Source organism: Solea solea, chromosome 4, assembly GCF_958295425.1.
Source record: "Solea solea chromosome 4, fSolSol10.1, whole genome shotgun sequence".
NCBI lineage: Eukaryota > Metazoa > Chordata > Actinopteri > Pleuronectiformes > Soleidae > Solea > Solea solea.
In genome coordinates this window covers 10,739,181-10,764,893 of record NC_081137.1, presented here as the reverse complement: position 1 = coordinate 10,764,893, position 25,713 = coordinate 10,739,181, and the positions used below count along the sequence as shown (strand labels likewise).

The 25,713-nt window shown below is 40.8% G+C and overlaps 1 protein-coding gene across 7 annotated transcripts in view; it reads left to right on the top strand.

Annotated features, from left to right (window-relative positions):
• Window positions 1-25,713, top strand: part of LOC131458280 (RNA-binding protein Musashi homolog 2) — a 313,476-nt gene that overhangs the window by 227,647 nt on the left and 60,116 nt on the right. For all 7 annotated transcript variants that reach the window (XM_058627237.1, XM_058627235.1, XM_058627233.1 and 4 more), the window contains exons 8-9: window positions 6,459-6,541; window positions 18,948-19,062. In XM_058627237.1, the coding sequence (XP_058483220.1) occupies window positions 6,459-6,541; window positions 18,948-19,062 (198 nt within the window). The remainder of the gene's footprint in view (window positions 1-6,458; window positions 6,542-18,947; window positions 19,063-25,713) is intronic.

The window sequence follows — 25,713 nt, the reverse complement described above, 5'->3', positions numbered from 1 at the left end:
CTCCTTCAGTGTGCACAGTGAAGGGTCCTTAAGCGAGTACCTGAATCCAAAATCACTATGAGCAACTGTGCCAGCGAGCCGCATGTAGTGGCTAGCACTGTCAAACCAAGAAGGTCAATGGTTTGAATCCCAGTTTCTCATGGAAACGTCACAAAATGTAAACGTATACAAACAGAACTTAATTCCATTTCTGTTATTGTATCTGTCATGTGTACAACGTCTTCTCTACTGTTTTTGGAGCAGCGTTACAGCGCAATGTACAGTCCTGTATGTACTACAGCGTTTCGAGTCCTGAAACGATGCCTTGTTTTCGGGGAACTTTTTGAAAACGACAAAGAAAAAAACAGTTTACGTTTCGTGCCGTTTCAGTGTGGATGTGGCCTGGGGGGAAAGTTAAATTTGGAGCACATGAAAAAGTGTCAAAGAAAAACAAACTAGTGGAGATAAAACGTTAAAAACACGTAGTAATGTGAGTTAAAAACATGTGGAAGAAGCAACAGAAATATTGCCCTCATAATCCTATTTATAAAAAAAGAATACTGATACTTTGGTGTAATGTTGACAAGACGTGTTTTGTTTGTTAGTTTGTTTTTTTTAAGTAAAATTTGCTTTCTCGTGATAGTATTCATTTACTCTTCATCTGCTGTCTTTTCTCGGCTGCATGTGCTCTGGGATATTAGAAAGTTCCTGGTGTTAACTGTATTCAACAGGGGGGATTAACGCCCTGGGCTGTGGATCTCTTTTAATAGTCGGCAGAAACACTGATCAAAGGCCTCTTACTGTGCCGTGGGTGTTCAGACTGCCTGTGTCTGTGTCTCTGCTTTACAAGATGATGGCTCCTGGAGGCTGGAGGCGCGCACACATACACTTGGAGTGCAGGAACGTTCTGAAGACGTACGCCTGACTGGACAGACAAAAGGCTTGATCATGAATAATTAGAGGAGGATTACAAATGCAAGTCAAAGCTCAAGATAAGTTAGACTTTTGGCCCTGTTCAGACCTGGTATTACCATCCGTTATCAGTGATCCAATCACAGCCAGCTAAGTGCTAAGTACAGCTGCTCACACTTGGCTTTAAAAACAAGACATTTGAGGACATTGGATTATGAGGTTTGGAAACAACGCGCTGAATTGATATGGAAATGTCCTTATAGTGGTTTTTGTGTTGTATTTAAGCCTCTGACCACCAGTTAGCAGCAGGCTATTTGCCATACGTAAGAAAATGGTATACGGTTTACGTATAAAACAGTTTTATTTTTACTATGAGAGTTTTTCTGTGGTAGATTATTTTTGGAGGGTAACAATACATGCAATATGTTGCCTTCCTTATAGTATCTTAATATATTGTAATGTTTATATATATATATATATTGTCAGATTATTGCCCGTACACAGCTCTACTGTCCAACAGTTTGTTTTTAAAAGCATCCGTGTTGTGTGTAAACCATGTCTGACATGAATGGGGGAAAGCTGTTGCAGAAGCTTTCAAACTCACTTTATAGTGGTCATTAACAGCACATAAAGTCCTTTTAAGTTTTATACAAATGCCATTCTAAAGGTGCAGTGCCACTTTACAAGACAAAGTCTGCTTTGCTGCATCAGTTTCCAAGTTCTCTCATTACACACTTTTGGCAGAATCAGCTTTTCTTTCCAGTGGACCAACAGAGGCAGGGGACCGAGAATGAGTGTGAAATAAAGAGCAAGTATGATGAAGCTGGTAAAAGGTTGTGAAAGCGGACTCCCTGCTGCTTCTGTGGAGCGACGAGATGAGGCCAAGCTTAGTTCTGGCTAATAGGTGTGAGCAAGATCAGCCCCGAGGCCTGGGCCAGTAGCCACATAACACCTATTATCAGCCTTTCTACCAGACATCCATGTGTTTCCATTTACAGGGTAGTGTTGGGGCTGTGGGAAGCTTCACTGTGAGCATGTTGACACCTCTCTCCTTGTGCCTGTTCGTGTTGATAGTATTTAATAAGACTGGGAATTTATAGGTATGTCGTGATTAAATTTGAACATAAAACCACTTTTAATACATCCTCATGCATCAGAATGCTCTTTGAAAAATGTCTATTTATAATTTGATTTATAATTAAATAAAAGCTGGTGTATTTGTTCCTAAAATACATCAAACTGGGGCATCAAACTGCAAGTAGCACTGAACAAGCCCTCTGCTCCCCCTCATGCATGTCAGAGTGTGAAGCAACAACAATGCCCACACAATGGACCAAAGGTAATTTGTTATGTCAGAGTATAGCAAATGTAGCCCACAATGAGGTTATCATTGTGACCGATTGGCCATAAAAAGGGAGATGATGTCCGTATAGGTGGAAGCCTGTTGCATGGCTAGTGGGAACACAACATGTGGAAATGCGTTTTCGACTTTACTTCCTCCCCTAAAACCCAATCAGATCATAATTTCCTCAGGTTCTGATGTGAACACCAAGTTTGGTGAGTTTCTGAGCATGGCAAGGTCCTCGGATGTGCACTCATAGAGTGAGTGAAAGAAAAAGAAAAGGATGATGATGAAAAAGAATAATCAGAGAGTTTACAATAAAGCCTTCACACCTGTTAGTGCTCGGACCCTAATAACATTCCTGACGTGTGTTTTTATTTAATTTTTCATTTAAGCTTTATGTATCCAACAAATATATGATTGGGAACAACAAAATGATTGGCTGAGACAGACTTGTCTGTACTGTAACTATATTAGAGCCACTTGTCATTAAATGGAGCAGAGAGAAATATGCCACAGTGATCAGCTGATTCTCTGTTGAATGTCCAGCTGATTTTGACAAACAAATATCCACATACTTGAAAAAGATCAATATTTACCACTCTGCTGTTATTTTTTTTTGTTAAGTCCTTCAATTTAAGTCCATTTGACTTTGAAACTATTCAACAACATTAGCACATGCAGACGGTTGTGATTGTTCTTATTTCTTAGTATTGATTTGTCGGCATTGATTAATAATTGTTCAAAAGAGGATTATGATACATCTAATAAATGATTTCCCCCCACACCTAGTGTTTAATACTGTAGAAAGGCTGGGATACACTCTGTCGCTCCAGTGTTTCTAGAACCCTTTCAGTGTATTTTAACTGAACTGATGGACAAATACAACATTTATGCTTTAGGGAAGTTGTAGAACTGGTCAAATTATCCTGAACACTGGAGGAAGGTTAATCTTGCTCTGCTGACATCCTGCAGGAGGAGACATATACATGCTTGTGTTGTAGCCTGTAATTGTCTGTACAGCCTGTAAAATAGGATAGCAGAGGGAATGTGATGGTGTCGCAGGTTCAGAGACAAGGAGGCAGAAAAAGGATGTAAAGATTCTTGTTTGTTGTAGGTGTACATTACAATGTGCAGTCCAACGAAGGCTTACACCACAGCAGAGTGTCTTTTGGTGCATTTAAACAGATCCAGTCATGGGTGAAAGGACCCTGCTGGTGGTATCTTTGCTGGTGGGGCTCAGCCATGACCCCGGTGGATAAAATGGTACACTGGAAAATGTCCTGTCAGTTGATGGAGGAGCTGCCTGTGGCAGCAGGAAAGGAGTGTGGCGACATGTGCGTTAACCTCTTTCCCTGTCACTTTTTTTCTGTCTTTTTCTCCATCTTCTCTCCATCCCCTGCCACCCCACCCCCCTTTTTTCTTTCATCTCCACGTCGCTCCTCTCTTTTTTTTTCACTTTACACCTTCATTCCCCCCCAGACTCCACTCCCTCTACCTACACTCCACTGTGACAAATTACTCCTGGCGGTTGATTTGTTGGTTGTCAAAAGTGCTCCTTCTTCTGGCATGAAGGGGTGGGGTGGGCGGAGGAGGGGAGGGCACATCCACCTCATCTTGTCCCTGTCTGTCGTCATCACTGGTCCCTTGTCTTCCCTAACATCACACATGCGCGACGCGCTCTCGCCACATCTCAGCGTTGAGACGTCTCAATGGAAACTGATATTCTGTCTCACAAGATCTCATTAGATTAGATGTTGTCGGTATTTAATTAGCTCACACATTAGGTTTCCAAGACTCCTTTTGACAACAATGGTTTTGATATGTTGAAGCTTGTGTCAGGAGCAGATGAGTGGCCTGACTGTTATTTATGTTATTTATGGCAGCGCAGCTGGAGGAGGAGCAGAAATTTAAATTTTGAGGGACAGATAAAGACTATAAATGTTTGTGTTTGTGACTATTATGCAGCACACGCACACACATGTAATAATGTTGTGAAGAAGTGTTTTTCCGGTTGATTTGAAAACCAAATCTGACATTAATAAAATAAGCTGCTTAGGAGTCTAATGTATTATAAAACACTTAATTTTGCCTACCCTTTTTTTTTGGCAAAATTAAGTCTTGACATAGAGGTGGGTGATATGGATAAAACGAACAGTGATACTGAAACTAGGAGGCTGTACACAGAGAAAATATTTTTTATTGTATTGGCTCTTTATCCACATGAAAAAAAAAACACCTGTTACTATCACGGACACCATCACCACTGACTGCACTGGGCATGAGACACAGACACTCACTGTCACAGGAAACATGGTTTCCAAGGCAGGTTTTAGCCACTTAACAAAAGGCTTACCAAGTAAACTCTGCAACCCTGTGTAATATTCTGGGAATATATTCACCACTTTATGTCTGGAAAGTGAAGTTTTTAACTCACTCACTCTGGTGCATCAAAATCCATAGAGAAAATCAGTGTTTTAAGCTCACAGGCATACAGCAGCTACTGATCCACTGCTGCTTTGTCCGGTCAGTTTGTGTTACTTGGGTCAATCTGAATGAAGGCTTTTAAACACTGAAGTCCCAAACATAACTCTTTTGGATCAATAACTTCTCTGTGTAAAATGGTTTATTTTCTCTATGGATGTTGGTGCGGGGTAGTGAAGGGTTTACAAACTTCTGTTACTGCTTGGAAAAGGCTGCCTCTTGCTGAGACAAAGCAGCATGCATTTTCTTAAGATATTGTAGACTTAAGCTGGAGTAGGTAAACCTTCTTTTTAATGGCTAAAATCCTGTCCTTGTGTCCCCACTGGCAGCCATTGTTTCAGTGAGATCGAGCTGTTTCTCAGAGCACCATGTCCACCAGTCAAAACAGCCATCAGTCTTCTTACGTCTTTGTTCCCATATGACCTCTGAGGTGATTATGACAAATTAGCAGCAGCATCGGATGCAGCAGGTTAATTTACAGAACCATAGGAAACACTGCAACATGTGCATGTAGTCAAACTAGAATTTAAATCATTATCCTTTGGATGATTGAACCACCAGTGGGGCAGAAAGCAAATCTGTGACACAGGTATTTCTTTTAAAAGATAAATGATCTCAGTTTAACTGGTGCAACAGAATCTGTGAAACAGCTGAAAAATCTCTGTATACAAATCTTTGTTTACACTAGTAATAGTGAATGTTGATATCTACTGTATATATATGTGAAATTTGCCTCTGAAAGCTTCTTTGACCTTGAGATTTGTCCTGCGATGTGGATTATGGCTTACCATGGATTTGACCCATTTCACTTTAAGTCTTATTTAAATTGGATTCTGTAAGTGTTTTAATACATTTTCACATTCAGAAGGTTACTGCTCTGACTGTGTGGTATGATGTTCCACGGGAGCACACTGATGTTGCTCTCTGTGGAGCGCGTGTCAGCCACGTGGCTTGTAGTTCACAGTGTCCCACTGTTTAAGCTCAATCTGATGTGATTTTATTTTATTATGGGGTGTTTGCCATTTTGAAAAGAATCTCATTGCCTTTCACTCCCCACTCGCTGCTTTATTCACTAACTGGTTCTCTTTTGTGCTGCTTCCTCTTTTGCAAAAAGTAATAGAATATCAGTTTTCCTTTCAACCCCCAGCTATACTGAAGCTAGATTGCTTTGTGCTTCGCCATCAAAACACAGAGGCGAGCAATGCAATCCACTTGTGTTCAAAAAGTCTGAAGCCATCTTGTCTCTCTGTCTTTGTATTAAAAGAGGGGGGGTTAAGCTTTTATCCTACAAATATGGCATGAAAGTCCCACTGTCAATGACACATTCATTCTTCAGCTTGCATTAACATAAAAACCAGAGCTTGTTATACACTGAAATTTCAATAAAAAGAACACAAAATGCATTTAATGAAATTCAGATGCTGAGGCCCAGCTCTCTGAATCTCATTAAATGAGCTTTGTGCTCTTCTTCCATCTTCTCTTTGTAGAAGAGGTCCTTGAGTGCCCTTAATAATGTGGCAGATTTCATCATATTCTTGATTTAAAGAGGACAATGTCTGTCTTGTTCACTTGTTCTATTCCATGCCCAAGCCAATCTTCACAGATGTACTTGCATATTCTCTGTATGTGGCATGTGATGACATTTTCTTTTACTTACTGAAGTTTTGTTAAGGTTCTCCGTTAACTCATAACTCATTCTCTCTCTCTCCCCCCTTCTCCCTTTCTCTTTCTCTCTGCATAGGATTTGGTTTCATAACTTTTGAGAGTGAAGACATCGTTGAGAAAGTCTGTGAAATTCATTTTCATGAAATCAATAACAAAATGGTAAGTCCACTCATTTTTTATTTTTTTTTTTTCAATTGCAGGTGGGTGTTGAGGGATTAATATTTGATTTCTTATTTCCCCTAGAATTAATAGGGGGAGCTGGTGCATGAGTGTGTGTGTGTGTGTGTGTGTGTTCATGTTCATATGTTCAGGCTAACACACACACACACACAAACACACTGTGTGACTCAGGGATGGGAAGGCAGTGGTGTGTACTGCCCACAAACCGTGAAATTGTGTGGCTGAGTTCTGCCTGTCAGGCTGAGGGACAGGAGAGTGGAGGCCGTTCCTCTCTTTCTGAATCTTCTAAACCACACACACGCACACAGGTGGATATGTACAGGGATGTAACAGGGAAGCTACTGCCAGAGGCAGAGTTCATTAGTCAGGGATTAACTTCTTCCACTGTGTCCAAGTGATGCTTGTTTTTTACTTACAGCCATAATATGGTCATCATCTCAGAGTGCTTGAGAGTTCAGTCGCATTTTTGGAAATCATTATGTCACCTATGATAATTGACAAGGAGCCAACCTGTGTGTAGAGAGTGTGACATTAGGTCCTCCTTCACCCGGTTCCACCCTGCAGGCCTCTGGAGAGCTCCTGCATCATTTGAGCGGTTCTGTGGGTTGTGATTGACTGGAGGGAATACTTGTCTCAGTGCCGCGCTGTGAGGCCCCTTCCCTCAGTGTGTGTGTGTGTGTGTGTGTGTGTGTGTCTGCGATCCCTCGCAGCATTTCGCCCAGAAAGACTGACTGACCGAACTGCTGTGTGACTGACAGGAGCAGCGTAGTAGAACCGTGTTCACCAGGGAGCAGCCCAGGTCACATGTGACCCCAGTGTACATCCCAGCGTGTCTCTGCACGGCAGCGCACCCGATGCACAGGACTTACAGCGACACAAAAAAACAGAGTGTGACAGAAATGACTGCATGTGTATGGAAGATATTCAGTCGTGATGGAGCAGCCGTGGATTTTTTTGACACGTTGCACTGAGTTTACACACAGATATCGCACATCAACATCAATGCATGCACAGGCCAGAGTGAGCCCGCAAAGCCAAACAGTCGCTGTCAGTGCTTCATTTTCAAAGATGTTTTTGAATTTCACCTATGTGATAGAAACAGTAGTTAATAAAACATTTGTTTACCAGCAAATCTGATATCTTAGGTGACAATAGAGAGTCATATGCACACCACTTCTTTCTTCTGAAGGTGCAAGGCTGGCAGAATGCAAAAACGGGGTAGAGCTTGCACACTAACTACATGCCATACAACACACAAACAAGTTCCATTCAGTATTATGAGACAGAAAAGGGACACCTCAGATAAGCAACCCTACATTTTGTAGTAAAAAAGTAAAAGTGAACAATAACAATGAAAAGAAACAGTTGTATTCCAAAGTGATTCAGACCCATTCAGACCCACCTCCAAGTCCAACTCATGAAACTTCCAATATAATAATTCTAACCAACAGTGTGAATTAAAAAGTCCTACTAATTTATAAAATACAGATAGTTTTTAAACAACTGTAGCACTTACTTCCACTGCACAACATCATTTAAACCAAGTTTGATTTAAAATAGTAACATTGGGACAGTGTGGAGCTATCCTCTAGATTAAACCTACATCATTTCTCACGGCCAAACCAAAAGCCAAAATATCAATATTGCCAATTGCGAACCTCATTAAACACAAATGAGTTTGCTGGTATCTATGCTGGACAGGTTGAGCAGTAACACTAAAACTAATACTCTTTTATTGTACTGATTATTTAAGCTAAATTAGACCATTTGCCTTATCCCCTAATGTACCTCATCCATAGCGACTGTAATTAGGATTGCTTTGTAAATCTATATAACAATTTGAGTATTTTCTTGTTTTCTCGTGGTGTATCAGCTTGAAGACATGAAATTCATCTCTGATGCATTATCAAACAGACAATGTTTTCCCTTAACTCAGTAATGCTTCATAATCACAATGGATGTATATGCTGATGACATATGCAGAGCAATGAAAAGTGTGTCAACAAACAAACATACTTGTTGTCATTTCTGTAGAGTAGAGTGATGGCTATCTAGTTATGGCGACTTTTGCCCTGGTCTGTGGAACAAGTCGCTTAAAATGGAAGCAACAGCCAAATTGAAAGACAGCTGTTCTTTGGTGGCTGCCATGTCGGATGTATACGAAAGCTGCTAGATGTTGCTTCTCTGTCATCATCGCGTTCAGCCCAACTTTAGTGCACTTTTTTTTGGAGATTCAGTAGTTGGCCTAAATGGCGTAACTTGCCAGACCAAACCAAATTGCTCTCAGTTCACCCAGGTTACTGTCAAATGGCAAGACAAAGTGGCAAATCAAGTAGTTTATTAGGCCTTTTTTATAAGTGGCAAAATATATTTTCCTTGTTTACCCACTGGCATCCATGTTTTCAGTGAGAGCAACTGTATCTCTACAGGGGCATGCATATGTGTGCATGTTAGTTCTTCTCATGTGACAGTACCTCATACAGCCACACTTCCCTGTGACATCAACAGAAACGTTGAGGTTTATTTAGGGGGTAGTGCATTTTAAAAAGAGCTCTAGGCTTTGTTCAACTTTGTTGGGCTCCTCACCTGCTGTATATAAAACTTCATATGATGCAGGTATAAAGCATGTCCCCCAGATCTTCTAAGTGCTGAGTGTATCAGCAAAGAAAATAGAAAGGAGAGTGTGTTAAGGGTATTTCTAGAAAGGCTCTCCAGGTTTTACTTGCGTTGCACTGAGTAAAAACTGGTTATCCAGTGTCCGGAGCAGCAGCTTACCAAATAAAAAATGCTTCCTGTCTTCATCCTTATGAAGTACCATACAGAAATAGACCTCATCCATCCTCCCTGTGACTGTTATCTAAGATGGTTCGTGAATAATTGATGCCGACAGAAATTCCACCCCACATGGGAGAGATGTGAATGTACAGGACATCCCACCTTCCCCTCGCCCGTTCTCTCTCAGGGGATCTGGCAGTGGAGTGGGTCAGTGCCCACTCGGCTGTGATTGACGGGACCTTTTAGTGACTTGGTCAATCACCCTGTGTTCATGTACCACAGAGGCCTTGTTCTCGGGAGCACTTCCTCTCTGTCACTGTGAATTCAGCCTCATATATAATTAAAAACAGGGTTCTGCTTAGCAAGAATCTCTCAACCTGCCCTGCCAGGTGCACTGACTTCTACATCGCTCTTGCCTCTCCAGGCCACCCTGCTTTTTTAGAAAACTCAGAATGTGATAAAAGTATGGATTATCCTCCACAGGACTTGTCATGACTGCAGAAACATTCTTTAGCCAGCACCTTCTATTAGAGCCAGTAAGTATTTTGGAGTAAAAAAAAAAATCAATAAGCAGAAGATGGCTTGACAGTTTACAAATACTTTTAAACAGTTTATCAGACCCTGTGGTTTCCACATACATTCATATGTCTTTTTCATGAACTTGCTTGATACAACTGTGCCTCGGTACAGTTGAGGAAAGGTTGTGATCTCTGTTGTCCATGACATTAGACCCTTTACGGCTCCTCAACCTGCTGTAAAGATAATTAATGAAATCTTGGCCCTGATGTGCCATTAAAATGGACTCACATTGGTTTTAGTCGAATGCCTAAAGGTAATGTTCTTTTATGTGTCATTTTTAATACCCAGCAGTAACAAATGATCACAACAGGAGGGAGGAATTTTCTGTTAGCTGTCAATTTCTCACCTTGTTCCTAACGCGACTAGGCAATTACCGTGCTGACAACAAGAAGCTCTGACTCTCCCACTCACTGAGATGAAAGAGGCACTTATATATCACCCTTTACTATTTAAAAATACATACTCTGCACATTGCATTTATAAAAGCAGGGTTTGACTCTAAATCCATTCATTCATGGGATAGTCTAGGTTATTTTTGAAGTCCCCAGTTCATCCTTTGTGCTGAGAAACCAACCAGGGAAACAAAGAGAAACATGATTTTAGCCACTTAACAAACTCATGTTTAATAAAATCTAGCTATTATCCAGATGAAATTCAACTTTTTATTTCCTATTGCACCTTTAATCCGGCTTTAGTTGCTCTTTTAAGTTCCACTGTAGAACCTCTATCATCCCTTTGGACCTCATGCACACTCACACACAGAGAAGGAGACAGAGTAGTGACAGAAGCTAAGCCGTCTCAAATGTATTCTACAGTACTTAGGTAAATGATGTGATGTGTATCTGTCTTTTACCGTAACAATACTTGTCCAGACTGAATCCAGGAAACATCAAGCTGTGAGGAGCAGAGGTGCAGACACAGGCAGGTTGGCAAAGGCATGTAGTCAGACAGCTGTTCACGGAGCGCTCGATTGCTGTTGGTGGAGAATGCATTTTCAGTATCGAACAATCACATTCACAATAAGCTAAAATCATGATCCAATTGTATTGTGAAGTTCTACCGAACGTCCAGGTTTATTTTTGGTAGCAGAATCCACTTCTGAAACATTTTATGGGTGCTTCTTGGTGTTTTTCAGTCACAGTGTTGCTGTATGAAGCTGTTTTGCTTTACTCATGCTGTGTGCTTCTTCCACGAAACCCCACAAAACAACCCTAAACTTGTGCCCGTTTTCATAAAAAAACATTTCTTAACAGACATTTCTTTATATTTAAATACACGCTACAGCTTTAATCTTTCTATCTAATCTAATCTAGACTCTTCGCAGAAGTCAAACAGAATGCTGTAACATAGCAGGTTTGATGTTCATGGGAGAAATGTGTTTAATATTTTCTAGATGACACTAATTTAATTTTCGAGGAGCCATGTAGTAAGATTATCATAATTTGATCAGTCCACATACTTTATACCTTTAACTGTGATAAAGGTTCATGGTAGTAGTTTGTAGACTGGGAGCTGTGGCTAGAAGCAGTGTGTAGTCTGTGATCAGCTAATCACACCTAATTATTTTTAATCAGACTAACCTTCTGAGTGTGTCAGTGCCTGCTGTACCAGCTCTGCTTTGGTGTGTGTTAAAACCTGCAAACCATTCATTTGTGCTCCTGCTGAACATTAAAGTTTACTGCCCTCAACATAGAGGTCATGAACTCAAGTGTGCGTGTCCACATGCGCGTGGTCTCATTGTATACATCTGTAGACCCACTTATATAACTATAGAAAAAAGTCTCATCCAATGGCACACCATCATCCCCAATGTTACAAAATAAAAGGTCACAGTAGCCTGCGTAAAATTATACGTTTGTGTTCTAACTCGCTGCAAAACTTGGGTCTTTATTTCTCATCGTGTAGTATTTATCCATCATTATTGTCCGCGCTGTCACTAATGATCTGCTGGGATCTGGAATTTACTCTAAATCTGAAAATGGATAACATCACATTAGGTTACCACACTTCCGCCACACACTGGCCCACCACCTGTAGCCATTTGTAGCCGTAATATATGTAAGAGCAGCTGTTTGCACAACTTAAGATCCATAGTCTGAATCAATGAAGTCAATTTATGTATGTCTATGAGAGTGAATGGTTGTTCGTGTATGTTTGGCCCTGCGATGGATTGGCGATCTGTTCAGGGTGAACCCCGGCTTTCGCCCTGGGATTGACTCCCAGCAAGCAGTAGACTATAAATTAATGACTGAATAATGAGGAAACTCACACAAATTATTTGGATAAAATAATGGACGGTGCTGGGGAAAAAAAAACTGCCTCAAAAATGTATTTCAACTGTGACATCACACTGTACTTAGTCATTAGGCCACACCTCCCAGTCATTGCTCCCTCGGTGTTCTGTTTGATTTTTCAAATATGTTGGTTTCACTAAAATCTGATGGTGTAGTTACTCTTTAAAGCAGATTTCTACAGAGAGAAACTTAAACCTCTTGGCTGTTGAAAATGTCTTGGAAAAATATTTTTCTAAGAGAGTGGAAATCTTTAACACTGTTTGAACATTAAGTGCCTAATAAGGGTTTCAGTCCCTCGTGGCGGGGCTGCCTTACAAGTTGTGGACTGTAAGTAATTGGATGTTTACCCTTCAATGAAGAAGAAAAGCTACGAGGGATGAAGGAGGTAAAAATTCAGTTCTCACTCAGCACTCCAGGATGCCCTATATGAAAGCTGAGTGATGTTCAGATCTGCTGTTTGGGGAAATGATGGAAGTCATTTGACGTCAACCTGATGATCATGGCATCACTTCCGAACGCATCCCTGGCTGTGAATGGAAACAATATCATCTTAGGACATAGAAGCATGACAAGGGAACAGTGTTGACACCACAGGGAGCACCAGGTCCTTAAAATGACCTCATATTCCTTAGTTTTTATATAACCATGCTGAGATACCATCACACATAATGATTCCTGCAAGATTGCTGGCCATTAAAGGCATCGTTTTGCTTTATTCAAAAGTTATTACCATAATAATGTGTCAACTATTACTCAGGTTTACTGCATTTTTATGGACTATGGATGCAAGCAGTTCAGAATGGAAATGATGCTATAAATACCCACTTCATGCAATACATGACACTCTGCTTTTGTTTTGACTGGTTCACAGAGATTTTAATGCCACCCTCCAACCCGGGTCTGCTTTTGAAATATCAGATTTTGACCTTTTAAATCCTTGAAGCCTTTCTAGTTGGACCAATAATGGGGGACAGGGGTTGTGGACATTTTTGTATTCACATAAATTACAATTGATTTCTATAGTAACAAGTCTTAATGGGAAGAGAATGGCAGAATATTTTACAAAACCCTTCTTTAGTCTAATTTTGTCCACTCAATTTATTTTATTTCTAAATTTATCGCCAACATGTTTCCTCTTTTTTTCACCTTTGTCTCTATTTCTAAGGATTTTATTTAGAATATATTTTTTTTAAATTTAATTGGTTTCTGTTCTTTTATGAAACCATTTGTCAAATGGTGGTGAGAAGCTGTTTTCTTAAGTGAATAAAACCACACCACCGTGCCTGACACTGCATTCAGACCCGTGACATTTCCTAACTGTTCAGTCTATGTGTTTTGACTGTTCAGCTGGGAGTGGGAGTTGGAGTCAATGAATCACACTGTTTCTATTCTTCAGTCTGCCATTCTACTGATGGAATTCATTCACTAGTGAAGCTAATAGTGGCTGTACACCCCCCCCCCGCCCTTAACACACACACACACTCTCAACACTCATCCCTGAAGGACAGTCATTGGCAGTACATCCCACCCACACCTTCCTCTTATTCCCACAAGGTTAATATATATGAAGGATGTATTGAAAAGGTCATTTGCAGCTGTATACTAGAGTGGTTTGTACATAAAAAAAACAGCTGTTTGTTTTTCATCAGTGGACTGTTTTTACTACACTGATTAAGTAGTGCTTCAGAGCTCCAGAATATGCATTTGTGTTTGTACATCATGTACATGTGTAAACCTTATGAGTCAGACTTATTTGTAGACAGAGAGAATTAGTCTGTTTACCTCAAGTTTAAAAACCATAACCATGGACGTAATTATCTTTGGTTCTGTAACAGCATAGACAAAATCAAACAATAACCTACAACAGTGACTGAATAGGACACAAGCAAAGTGTTTATAAGTGATTGTCCTACATTATCCCCAAACATATGCTACAAAAGTACAAATCAAATATATACATAAATTGAAAGAGATTTATACATACACACGTCCATACCCATTTGTACAATAACTTAAATTGTGTTCTTAATAAACAACTTAATAAATTGATCTCTGAAATCATATTGCTTTGCTGTCTTTAGAAAAAGTTTAGTAAACTGTCTTGAAGTGAGTTATATTAGCTTTAAACATAGGTATCATTTTCCATTACTATAGTACCTCCTCAGTGTGGGTGGAGTCGTCGTAGCATGGCGGCATGAAACTGCCCTGACGGGTTGTTTTATACACGACACATACAACCTAGTGACTAGTAACTTGTCAAGCAGTTATTTGTTGGTGTACTGAATCATATAAGACTCAGTTTATTAAAAAAATGTGTTCACAGAATCTTTCAGTACTTCACAGATGTGATTCAGCTTGTGATTGCTGTCGCAGGATTTTTTTAGTCTTTTTAACTGATCTATAGTTTGGCATTGTTTGGTTACACTTGGTTAGCACGCAGGTGTGCACCATGTGAGTGGGGACCACACTACACCACTGTATATTATAGTTGTATTCAGTATAGTATTTCCTATTTTCAATAGAGTAAGTTAGTAATAATTGAATAAAGTCTGCCTTACCATTCATTTTGTTTATAGTGTGTTTGTATGCCGCCCTATTACACCAAAACTACACAATTGCTTTTTATCAAGAGATAAAATTAATATTGAGCAGAATTTAGTTCTGTATCTCATATGGCCCCTTGGGGGAAAAAAATGCCCACCCCTGGTTTAGTTTTTTTTCCAGAACACTTACATCATACACATAGTATTCAATTCCATTCTATTTATTTGTATATCGCCAAATCACAACATAGATTATCTCAAGGCACTCAGTGAGCAAACACTGGCATCAGTGGAGAGTAAAAATTCCCTTTCAGCAGGAAGAAATCTCTGACAGAACAGACTCAAAAATATGCGGCCATCTGCCTCGACCGGTGAAATGGAAAATGTGGGACAGAGGTGAGGTGGGGGAGAGAAAGGGAGAGAGGGAGACGAGGTAGAGAAAGAAGAGCAGATATATAACAGTTGTATCAAGTTATAGGTTTAGACAAGACAGTTTTGAATCGGTTATGACACGTTCATAGTACTGCAATGTCATTTAAACAAGCAGCAGCAGAGATTGTTGATAAATTATTTTAGCATACAATTAAAGATTTTATAAGTAACAAGCTAACTAATTGAAGATGACTTGACTTGGATTTGTGACAAAGTACTTGAGATCTGACTTGGACTTGCAAAAAATGACTTACAAACATTTCTGACATGTAGCCACCTCTTTGGTACCTTGATGGTCTTCTGAAGGTTTTTTTATAAGTGAAATGAACAAACCTAGGGACACTCCTTCATGTTTAAGGCTTTTAGCCACAGCTCGCTTCCTTATTCCTTGAAGGAAGATAAAAGTTTGTACGGCGCTTTGTGCTTCCCGTCTTAGTTGTGGCTAATGATCACAAAATTCCTGTTCCACTGAAGCTTTTCGCTTATACCATCTGTTACCCTGTACCTGTTTTCTAGAAGCGATATTATCTGTCGCAGTTGTTGTCCTGTCTGCTGCATGAAGCTACACAACTACTGACCAGAAATGACAAACTGGAAGTCTCTCACACAAATAATAGCAGACGTCTACTTACATGTTTCTGCCGAAAAAAAGGTCGATTGAGTTCAATGTTCTTCCACAGTTCATGTTGCAGAAGTTTTAATCTGTAAAACATACCATAAAGCGGTGCTTTATTTTCAGACTTGGAATTGTCTTGCCATCCTCTCCGTTCTCCTCTCTTTCTCTCATTCTTTGACTTGGTTCATTCTTGAAAGTTCCTTCCTCCTACTCTCACTCAGTCCTGTGTGTTTGAAGCAGGTGAACACCCACACAGTTACACCAGCACAGATCCTGGCTCCTGGCTGATTTTAAATCCATGACAACGAGACCTCTCTCTGAATATCAAAGAGCCACATCTTAGAGCATGTAGACATGACTCACCTCGGGTCTGTCTTATTCCCAGCAGTCAACCTGAGCGTCCAACTCACTGTATGTGGCAGGGGCTACAGGAGGATGCTGATCACACACTGTCATGTCTGTGGTTTGGGCAAAACTTTTGCAAAAAAAATTTGTCGCACAGCTATGTGGATGTGAAAATCCCAGCAGTGTGCTTAGATTTCTAACAGACCCATTTTTCCCACCCAGTTCCTACTGCCATGCTGGTGGGGGGGTCATTGTCTGACAATAAGAGTGCCTGTGCTCTCCTCAGTACAATGTCAAACCGTGCCAGGCAGCCAGGGAGGGCAGAGTAGCTGTGACAGCTACAAAGTGGCTGAGGGAACTGTGTACTTTAGTTGGTCTGCTTCAAATAAAAGGGCTGCTAACAGCAACAAATCACAGCTGTGCAATGCAGCAACTTTCTCTCTCTGTGTGAAACACTTTTCATTTTCATGTTCTCTTCTAGCTTTCTGCTGGATATAGAGAGCTCGTCATGCTGCTCATACTTAGCACAGCAACTTCTTATGGTGCGGTGACTACTGCCACGACCGACTGATACCAATGCAACCAGGAGCTTTAATCGAATGGCTTGCACAAGCACACCTTGAGAGAGCAGAACCTTGCATGGACATGGCAGAACTTCCAGTTTCTGCCATGTCCATGCAAGGTTCTGCTCTCTCTCAATGTGTGCTCATACAGACTTCATTTATGATACAGTGTTCTGATGTCGGAAGAATCTCAAAGATGATTGACTGTCCAGTTCCAGCAGACTGTGCAAAAGAAATCTGCATCGCATTCACATCGAACATGACGCAAATTCTGTGTCTTGTTCTGTCTTTGTGGGATTTCTGATGTGTAATTTGCAACGACTGATTTAAACTAAAGAGATCGCTCACACAAAACATTTGTGTCATGATCAGTGCAAACAATGTTGCCGTCATGTTCTTCTAACATTCACTATTATTGGGAACTTGGGGACCATGTTGGGATAATCTCAACATGGGATTGGCTTTTGCAGTCAAATGTTTAAGCTCAAGCAACTGAAACAAGGGCCACACGGTGGTGTAGTGGTTAGCACTCTCGCCTTGCAGCGATAAGACCCGGGTTCGAGCCCCGTTTGGAACAAGGGCCTTTCTGCATGGAGATTGCATGTTCTTCCCGTGTGTGCGTGGGTTCTCTCCGGGTTCTCCGGCTTCCTCCCACAGTCCAAAAACATGCAATGTGGGGATTAGGTCAATTGGACACTCTAAATTGACTTTAGGAGTGAGTGTGAGAGAGAATGGTTGTTTGTCTCTATCTGTGTGTGGCCCTGCGATGGACTCGCGAACTGTCCAGGGTGTACCCCGATGTAGCTGAGATTGGCACAGCACCCCCCGCGACCCTCTGGTGGAGGATAAAGCGGTAGATGATGACTGACTGACTGACAACTGAAACAAACAACTCTAATTCTTCCTCTTTGATTTATCTTGCATAATTTCGGTTGCCTGATGTGAGTGAAGCATACTTGTATAAAAAAGTTGCTGGGTGTTAAAGCACCTTACAGAAGTTTTATTTTACTTTAGCAACTTGCAATAGCATGTTTGTCCTCGTGCTTGTATGAGTGCATGTGTGTGCACCTCTGGCCTGTCAGAGTTACAAGCCTATTTGTATGGATGCAGGGCTGCACACCTTGGTCGAGGGTGTACACAGCACTGGCACAGTAGCCTGTCTTGTGCAGTGGGATGACATGTGAATCGCAGCAGCCGAGAAAACCCTGCTTAAGTGGAGGCAGTAGGTAGAAGCAGGAGAGAGCCAGGAGGCAAACAGACAAACAGATGGACAGGCTGATGCCAAGCAGGCAGTGGAGCAAATAGATTGTGCAGCATGGTGAACAGACTCAGCGTACCAAAGAACAACCAATAGATGCAAGACTGTGCCACCCTCGTCAGCTGCTTGCTTGTGCTTCTCTATAATTCATCCAGATAGGATAGATCCGTTGTAAATAGGACTCTCATCTTCCTCCTTCTCCTCATCTGCCCCTGTCACATCCCTCATTTGATATGTGTTATGTAGGAGGAGGAGATGTCACTCTTGCAAGATGGGAAATGAACAAACATGTATGTGTGAGAGCTGGAGTGAGAGAATGAAATGCAGGAGATAGATGAGTGCTGCAGGTGGAATTGGATGGTGAGGCACTGGGGACTTCAGCCCAGTAGATGTACTCCAACACACAATTCACGTCCCTTAAAAAAAACCCACAGTCACATCCAGACACAAAAGAGGGAGTTTTTCCCAGTGTTACTGGTAAAACTGGACACATTCTCTTTCTTGCTTTTGAGATAACTCTGTGTTTTGATGAAGTGAAAACTGCTTTTCACAAAGAGACTGGACATAATGCCACACAGCAGGAATTTAGTAATGGCATTTGAGAACATAGCCCCTCTTGCACTGATGTCTTAAAAAGTCTTGGAAAGTATTTAGCATTTATTTCCCTGAGGCATTGGGTACATGCTCACTGGAGCAATAACCTTTGCTTTAATGCAGGAGGAGCATGATTGTAAGTTTTCCTTAGAGACTTTCCTCTAAGATGTGAGGTCCTCGGATTGACTCAGTCTTGTTTTCCTCTACAGAAAACATCTAGCTGTGCAAGTCAAACAGAAAACCACCTTAAAGAGCTGAGACAGCCCTGTCAGAACTGTCTGGTTTTGTACCTACACTGTCTAATGGTTTGTCTGCCTCTGTGTTTGTGTGTGCGTGTGTGTGTGTGTGTGTGTGTGTGTGTGTGTGTGTGTTGTCTGTCTACATAGGTAGAATGTAAGAAGGCCCAGCCCAAGGAGGTGATGTTCCCACCAGGTACACGAGGGCGAGCCAGGGGTCTGCCCTACACCATGGATGCCTTCATGCTGGGGATGGGCATGCTGAGTGAGTCTAACACACAACCATTTACATAATTACACACACACACACCTCATAAAACACAGTTTTTACACAATACATAAGTTAGAAATGCTCCAAAAACAAAGACAAGTTATAGCTTTAGCTAAGTAGCTGTGCCGCTTACTGTGCCATAAGTTTAACCTCTTACAGCAACACATGCAGGACAATATGGACAAACTATTCCTCATTAGCATGTGAAGAACCTCTGCTGGACATCGTGTCTTCTACTAACAGCAATCCTTTAGAGCTTAGTTCCAAGAAACCAAGGCCTTGTGGGGCAGCAGTGACTCATTGGTAGAGTGGGTTGTCTTTCAAGCAGAAGGTCATGGGTTTGATCCCCTGCTCCTCAAGTCTACAGTACATGCACACTTAACCGCACTAAGCTGACGGCTGTGAAGAATGGGTTATAATAGATATTTCACAGAAAAAGCACAGCGCAAAGCACTGTTTCATGAATACTAGAAAAGAGCCATATAAATACTGATGATTAAGAGCGGGTTTATTTACCCTTTAACTTCAAAATATTTCAGTTTTTTCAAGCTGAATCTATTTAATCTGTCAGTTCAAAAATGTACCGTCTGGATTTCACCATATTTTTCTTGTTGTTTGTGTTCTTCTTCTTTTATGGGGGGCATATTCTATTTATGTATATATATATATATATATATATATATAATGCACTACTTGAACTTGAATTTGATGATGGTGAATGGAAAGAAAATTTAAGTAACTAACTAAATAAAACCAACAGTGTGCACAACCAGGTACACACCATACACTGTGTGAGTGCCCCTTATTGACGAGCTCCCACTGGTTGAGTGTAAACATGTAATAGTAATTCAACTACCAAATGCATTTCTTTTTCAATGTAAACGTGTGGTTTATTTGGAGCTAGGGAATGGGGGAGGGGCAGAGTGAAAGTGTTGGGCTTGCACGCCATTCAGTCATCAGTTTCTACCTGCTAAAAAAGTCAACTTATGCAAACTCTCGTCTCAATAACCCCATTAGGTGGGCGCTGCCCCTAATTAGGCTGCTTCAAGGTGTGCCACCAGTGGCCACTGTGGTCTATTTCTGGTTGAGTCTGGTTCAGGCAGCCCCTGGGCATATAGGAGCAGACCAGCACATTAGCAGGCTAAATGAAGAGGAAAATTGGTGTAATGTCATATTAAGGATTCATCACTGTGCCCCCCTTAATGGGTAATGAAGGGGACACACATGTCAGGGAGAGATCTCATCTACAGGGACCTCAGCTGCTGGCCCACCCCTCTTCATTACCATCCAGCCCCTGCCTGTGGCCCTTTTATTTAACACCATTGTACACTCTCACATCCTGCTGCTGCATCTATCTATCTATCTATCTATCTATCTATCTATCTATCTATCTATCTATCTATCTATCTATCTATCTATCCATCTATCTATCTATCTATCTATCTATCTATCTATCTATCTATCCATCTATCTATCCTTCTGTCTACCCACCCAACCACCTATGCATGTCATTTATTTGTACGACCCCACCAAATGGATTTTCACCCCCCACATAAAAGATTTATATTTTCCTTCAAAATCAAAAGAGACACGCAGCTGATTGTAAGAGACTGTGCTTTGCTGTGAAAGCACCCCCCTCCTCCCTCCCTCCCTCTTGTAGCAGGTGCAGGCAGAGCCACATTCATGCATTTTTATCTGTACCAGGTAACATGTGATGGTTAAAGCAACTCTGAGATGCTGCTTGTTTTTCATTTATTTTATTTTTTATATGGATGAGAACTGCTCCATTTATTGGTATTGAGTCGTTTTGTTTTGTATTTTTTTTACGGTGCAGTTAAATAATCATCTCATTCTTTATTTTCTAAGAATGTGTTCCCTGTGAATAGAGAAATAAGTGGAATCCAGAAGGAGACAATCATTTAACACTACAGATTCTAACTGTTGTAGAACACCACCACCAACTAAATGACCTTTATTTAATTGTTAGACAGCCTACTCGAACTAGAACGTGTAGTTTGTAAGCGGCTTGCTCTCCTACACCGTTATCCATACATAAAATGAATGTTTTTAGCTGGTGGAGATGGGGGCGAGTAAGTTTGTATCATTTAGGTCAATCTGAATGAAGGATTTCACACCAAAGTCCTGAAATTACACATTTAAACACACAATCACAATTGACCACTGTATGATTCTCGTGGATCAATAACACATTTCTAGCACATTTAGTTGTATCAATATGGACAAACTCTTCCTCATTAGCATGTGAAGAACCTCTGCTAAACACACATATATAGTGTCTTCAACAGCAATCCATTAGAGCTTAGTTCCAAGCAACCAAGGCCTTGTGGGGCAGCAGTGATTTGGTGGTAGAGTGGGTTGTCTTTCAAGCAGAAGGTCCTGGGTTTGATCCCCTGCTCCATGCACACTTAACTGCACTAATCTGACGGCTGTGAAGAATGGCTATAATAGATGTTTGACAGAAAAAGTAAAATAATAACAATGATAAAAGAAAATCAGTTTGTCCTCTTGACTGTTCTGTATTTTAGCTTTCTGTATGATTGCAACATTTCTATGGTCAAAATCGCTGAATTTACGCATTTCCTGTTCAAATACACGGGAGAACGGTGAGGTGAGGCAGCGGTGAGCCGTGCCTCACGTCTGAAGGTGCTATCCAACACACACTGACTGAAGCACGCAGTTGGCGCATGTCCATTGCTGCCTCTCTTTATATCGCCAATATACATGTTTGATTATACATGTACTACACATGCTGACGTTCCACAGTCTGCCTAATATATTCAATGACTGTGTGTGACCTATTTAGTCTTTCTGATCGGCAGTATGCACAGGGTAAGGCAGAGAGTACCGTGCCGTAATGATAGGGGGCAGTGCTGAGCCCCATAGGCACAATGGGTAACAGGTGCACTCTGTTGACGTCGCTGCGTAGAAGAAGAGCATTCGGCGACGTCAACAGAGTGACGGAGATTATCTTGGAGGAGGATTAGGTGCATGGACTTACAATATACAGTATATACATTATTTTGATTAAAAAAAGAGAGATCAGCCAAAAAAAAAGTTTACATTTAAAAAAATCGAAATTTGACCTTATATTAATAAATATTATTAGGTTTTGCTTACTATCATATTGTTGAACAGTATGGAATTGATTTAACAAAAAGTACCACATACAGCCACACTTGAGAAATCACAAACTATTCCTTTAGTGTGTGATATAGTTTCCTCCACAGGTGACAGGTTGTAGTTGATTGTTGTGTCATTCAAAAGCATTAATACTGTGATTTAAACCCTTTTTTTTTTTTTGAATAGCAATTATTTTTCATGGCTTCATATTTTTTTTGATTAAAATCCAAATGAACCTCAACAGTCACCAGTTTTATTGCTATGGCACATATATCGTTTTATATATCTATGTATATACAGTGTAGCATAAACTGTCTGGGTTATTGCAGGCTTGACCTTTCCATGAGGCTGATTATGCAGTTGTTTGTGGTAAAAGGCTTGATGTGACCAGCCAAGTGCATCTGTCAGCTCTATCTAAGCCGTTCCCAGTTCCACCTCATCTGTTAGAAGTATTTAACAAGCACAGTGAACTTTTCAGAACTTATTACAGTCTAATGTGTCTACGAGGAGGAGAGCACTCTTCCCCTCCATTGGGAGATGGCAGGCAGGAAAGGCAGTGATGTGCTCATGTGAGAATATTAACAGCCAACTTGTTTGGAGACACTCTTATCTAAATGAAATTGGAACAAGGACGGCGAAACATTCCTTTATATAATTTGCATTTGGAAAAAGGGACCCTGGGCTCATTATTTAAGAAAGTGTAAGCTCCTTTTGTGCCAAATCTCATTAAAGCCATCCCTAGCTCCTTTGTTTACTGCCTCTAATCGAGGCATTTATCTTTATTGTGTTGTGCACGATGTATGTTTGCTGAAATTAATACACATTTGAGCTGGGGCGAGGTATGGGTGTACCAGATGGATAATTGATTTTAAAGTGAATCAGAACTGTTGAGCCATAAAATAGATACACGAGCATGCATATTAATAAGGCAAATAAGAGCACTAAGAGGCCACCACCAGGCCAGACACAGTGGCAGGCTTCATTTAGTGAAGTGGTACACCAGATAACAGCTTCTCTCCTTCTTTTTTCTTTCCCTTTTTTCCTCCCACCCGATTGTTTGTTGTAGTTGTGCACATACTATGTCTTTTCTAAAATAGTAGCATAAACCAGCATGTATCTTAATACACTTTCCCAACACTTTCATATTCCACTCTATAGCTCTCTGCTCACACACTCGACACACACACACACACACACGCACCTGTCTCTAAATTCTGCATTTATAGTCATCTTGTAAGAGAAGCCCCCGTTCTAATGCAGTACATCAGAGCGGCAAAATGGCTTTTCAGAAAATGTTCAAATAACAGAGTACGATGAGCGGCTTGATCCAAGCCAACAATTTCAGTTGGGAATTTATTCTGTTTTGACAGTAAGACAGTATCAAACACATAATATCCAATACTTTGCAGTCCGTGATAGCTTTTCATTGTATCACATCACAGCTCTTTTCAGAGCAAACAAACAGTAAGAGGTTTTGTGAAACCTATCCATCTGTAGCTTCCCCATGATGACTTCTCATCAGCACCTAATGAGGATTTCTTTTCTTTCTTTTTTTTTTTACCGGTGTAGCCTCTGTCCTACTTCATCCACATCAGACCCACATCTGAGTCGCATTTCTTTTGTCTGAGAGAGGCATTTTCCCATTGGGTCAGGAATAAATTGAACTTTTTCATGGACAGCAAACACTGATTAGATATTTATGACCAAGGTCAACCTTTTCTGATTCCAGCTGGCACAGGCTCTGAGGCATACAGAACAGAGCATCAACACACATGCTCACATTCATCCACACACACACACACACACACGTGTGCGCTTATAGCCTGCATGCGCTCACACACAGTGTCACCCATGCAAATATACATGCATGTTTTGACACCTTTGTGGTGTAGACACAAGCATAGACACCACCCGTGTGTCTAACTGCAGTGTGATATGCATTGTGCAGTTCACTTCCCTAGTCTTGTATCGTATTAGCCTACAGTGTCTATAGGAATTTGCAGCTGACAATTTACAATGTAGACATTGGGAGGGTCATTTATCAGGCTGCTTCAGAGCTAACGAGAAGTGAGGACACGGCGGCCTGAAAGATGTTTCAGAGGTCAGTCTCTGAGGTGTAGCTTACACACGATGAAGAAAGAGTTATCAAGGTTGGCTGCTGTGATTCATCCGTGGCCTAAAGGACTTCCTCTTATTAGGTAATTTAGCACAGATTTATGGTTGAAGGTGATAATAGCTTGCGGAAAACAGATAAAGAGCGAGACATATACCATAATTACAGGGTTAATTATGTTTATATTACCTTCTGATGGGGCTCAAATTCTCGCTGACTGACTTACACGCGCCGGCTCAGGCACTTCACCCGCTCTCCTCCCTGTGTCTTGTTTTTTTTGTCTGTATGTGCTGCTCCCTCACACCCTGTTTCTCAATATGTTGCCCACAGCTGCTTCTGTCTGAAAAATGTCCAGCTAATTAACTGGAGGGTCTGCGGTTGTAATAAGAATCATGACGGCAGATGAACAATGCATCTGCTACTCTTAAATTTTTCTAATGACACTGGTCTTCTTTGGGACTCTTTGCAACACTTCCTCTCGCTTTGGGACAGTATAGGTATTCAGCAAGTCTGTACCCTCTTACTTTGACGGACTCAGGGGATGCGTAATATTGTGGGAATATCCAACACGTTCTCATATCCAGCCGTGCTCTGTCAAAGAGTTGCCTTACTATCCCTCCATTTCTGAAAGAGAAGCACCAGGCTTTCAGTTGACTCCAGTGTAAACTCACCGGCGGCATATTTAGATACTCAGAGCAGAGAAGGGGTAAAATAAGTCAGAGAGTAAGTTTTGGTTTAGGGGCCAGGATACGATTGTGGTTAAGGTTAGGATAGATATCCAGGTTAGGATTAGTGGATACCCACCGTTGGCTCACACTCTGATCTGAGTGTTTAAATGCGGCGCCCAGCTCTTTCACACATGGAAGGAGCTTTCAGGCCGTATGCGTGTGTAAGGCGGCGCTGAGCGACAGTGACAGAGCACGATATATGACACTCTTGGAGAATTGCAATGAGAATTCATTCATTCATTTAAGACAAGACAATGTTGATTTTATTTAAGATTATGAAGTCATACATTTGCATGAAAACATTTGGGATAGGATTTAGCAATAAAGGTATATCAGTGTTTGCCATAGTGTGGGTCTCAGGCCACTGGTGAGCCATGAGAAGTCATCTAAAATAAATAGGTAACAAGTGATTTTTATTTTTTTTGTAAGTTTCAAATAACCAGTTTATTTATGATTGATATTAAAAAGTAACTTAACAAATTGTTCCATTCACGTGGATAAATTATATTGGAAAGTTTGTGCATAATTTCTTGAGCAATCATAAAATAAAATAATTAAATCATTAACTATTAAGGCTTATTGTTTTCTAATTGAAATCGCAGTCGAAACAATGCAATAAGGAAATGTTTCTATTCTTAATTGTTCCATGTTTTATGACAATTT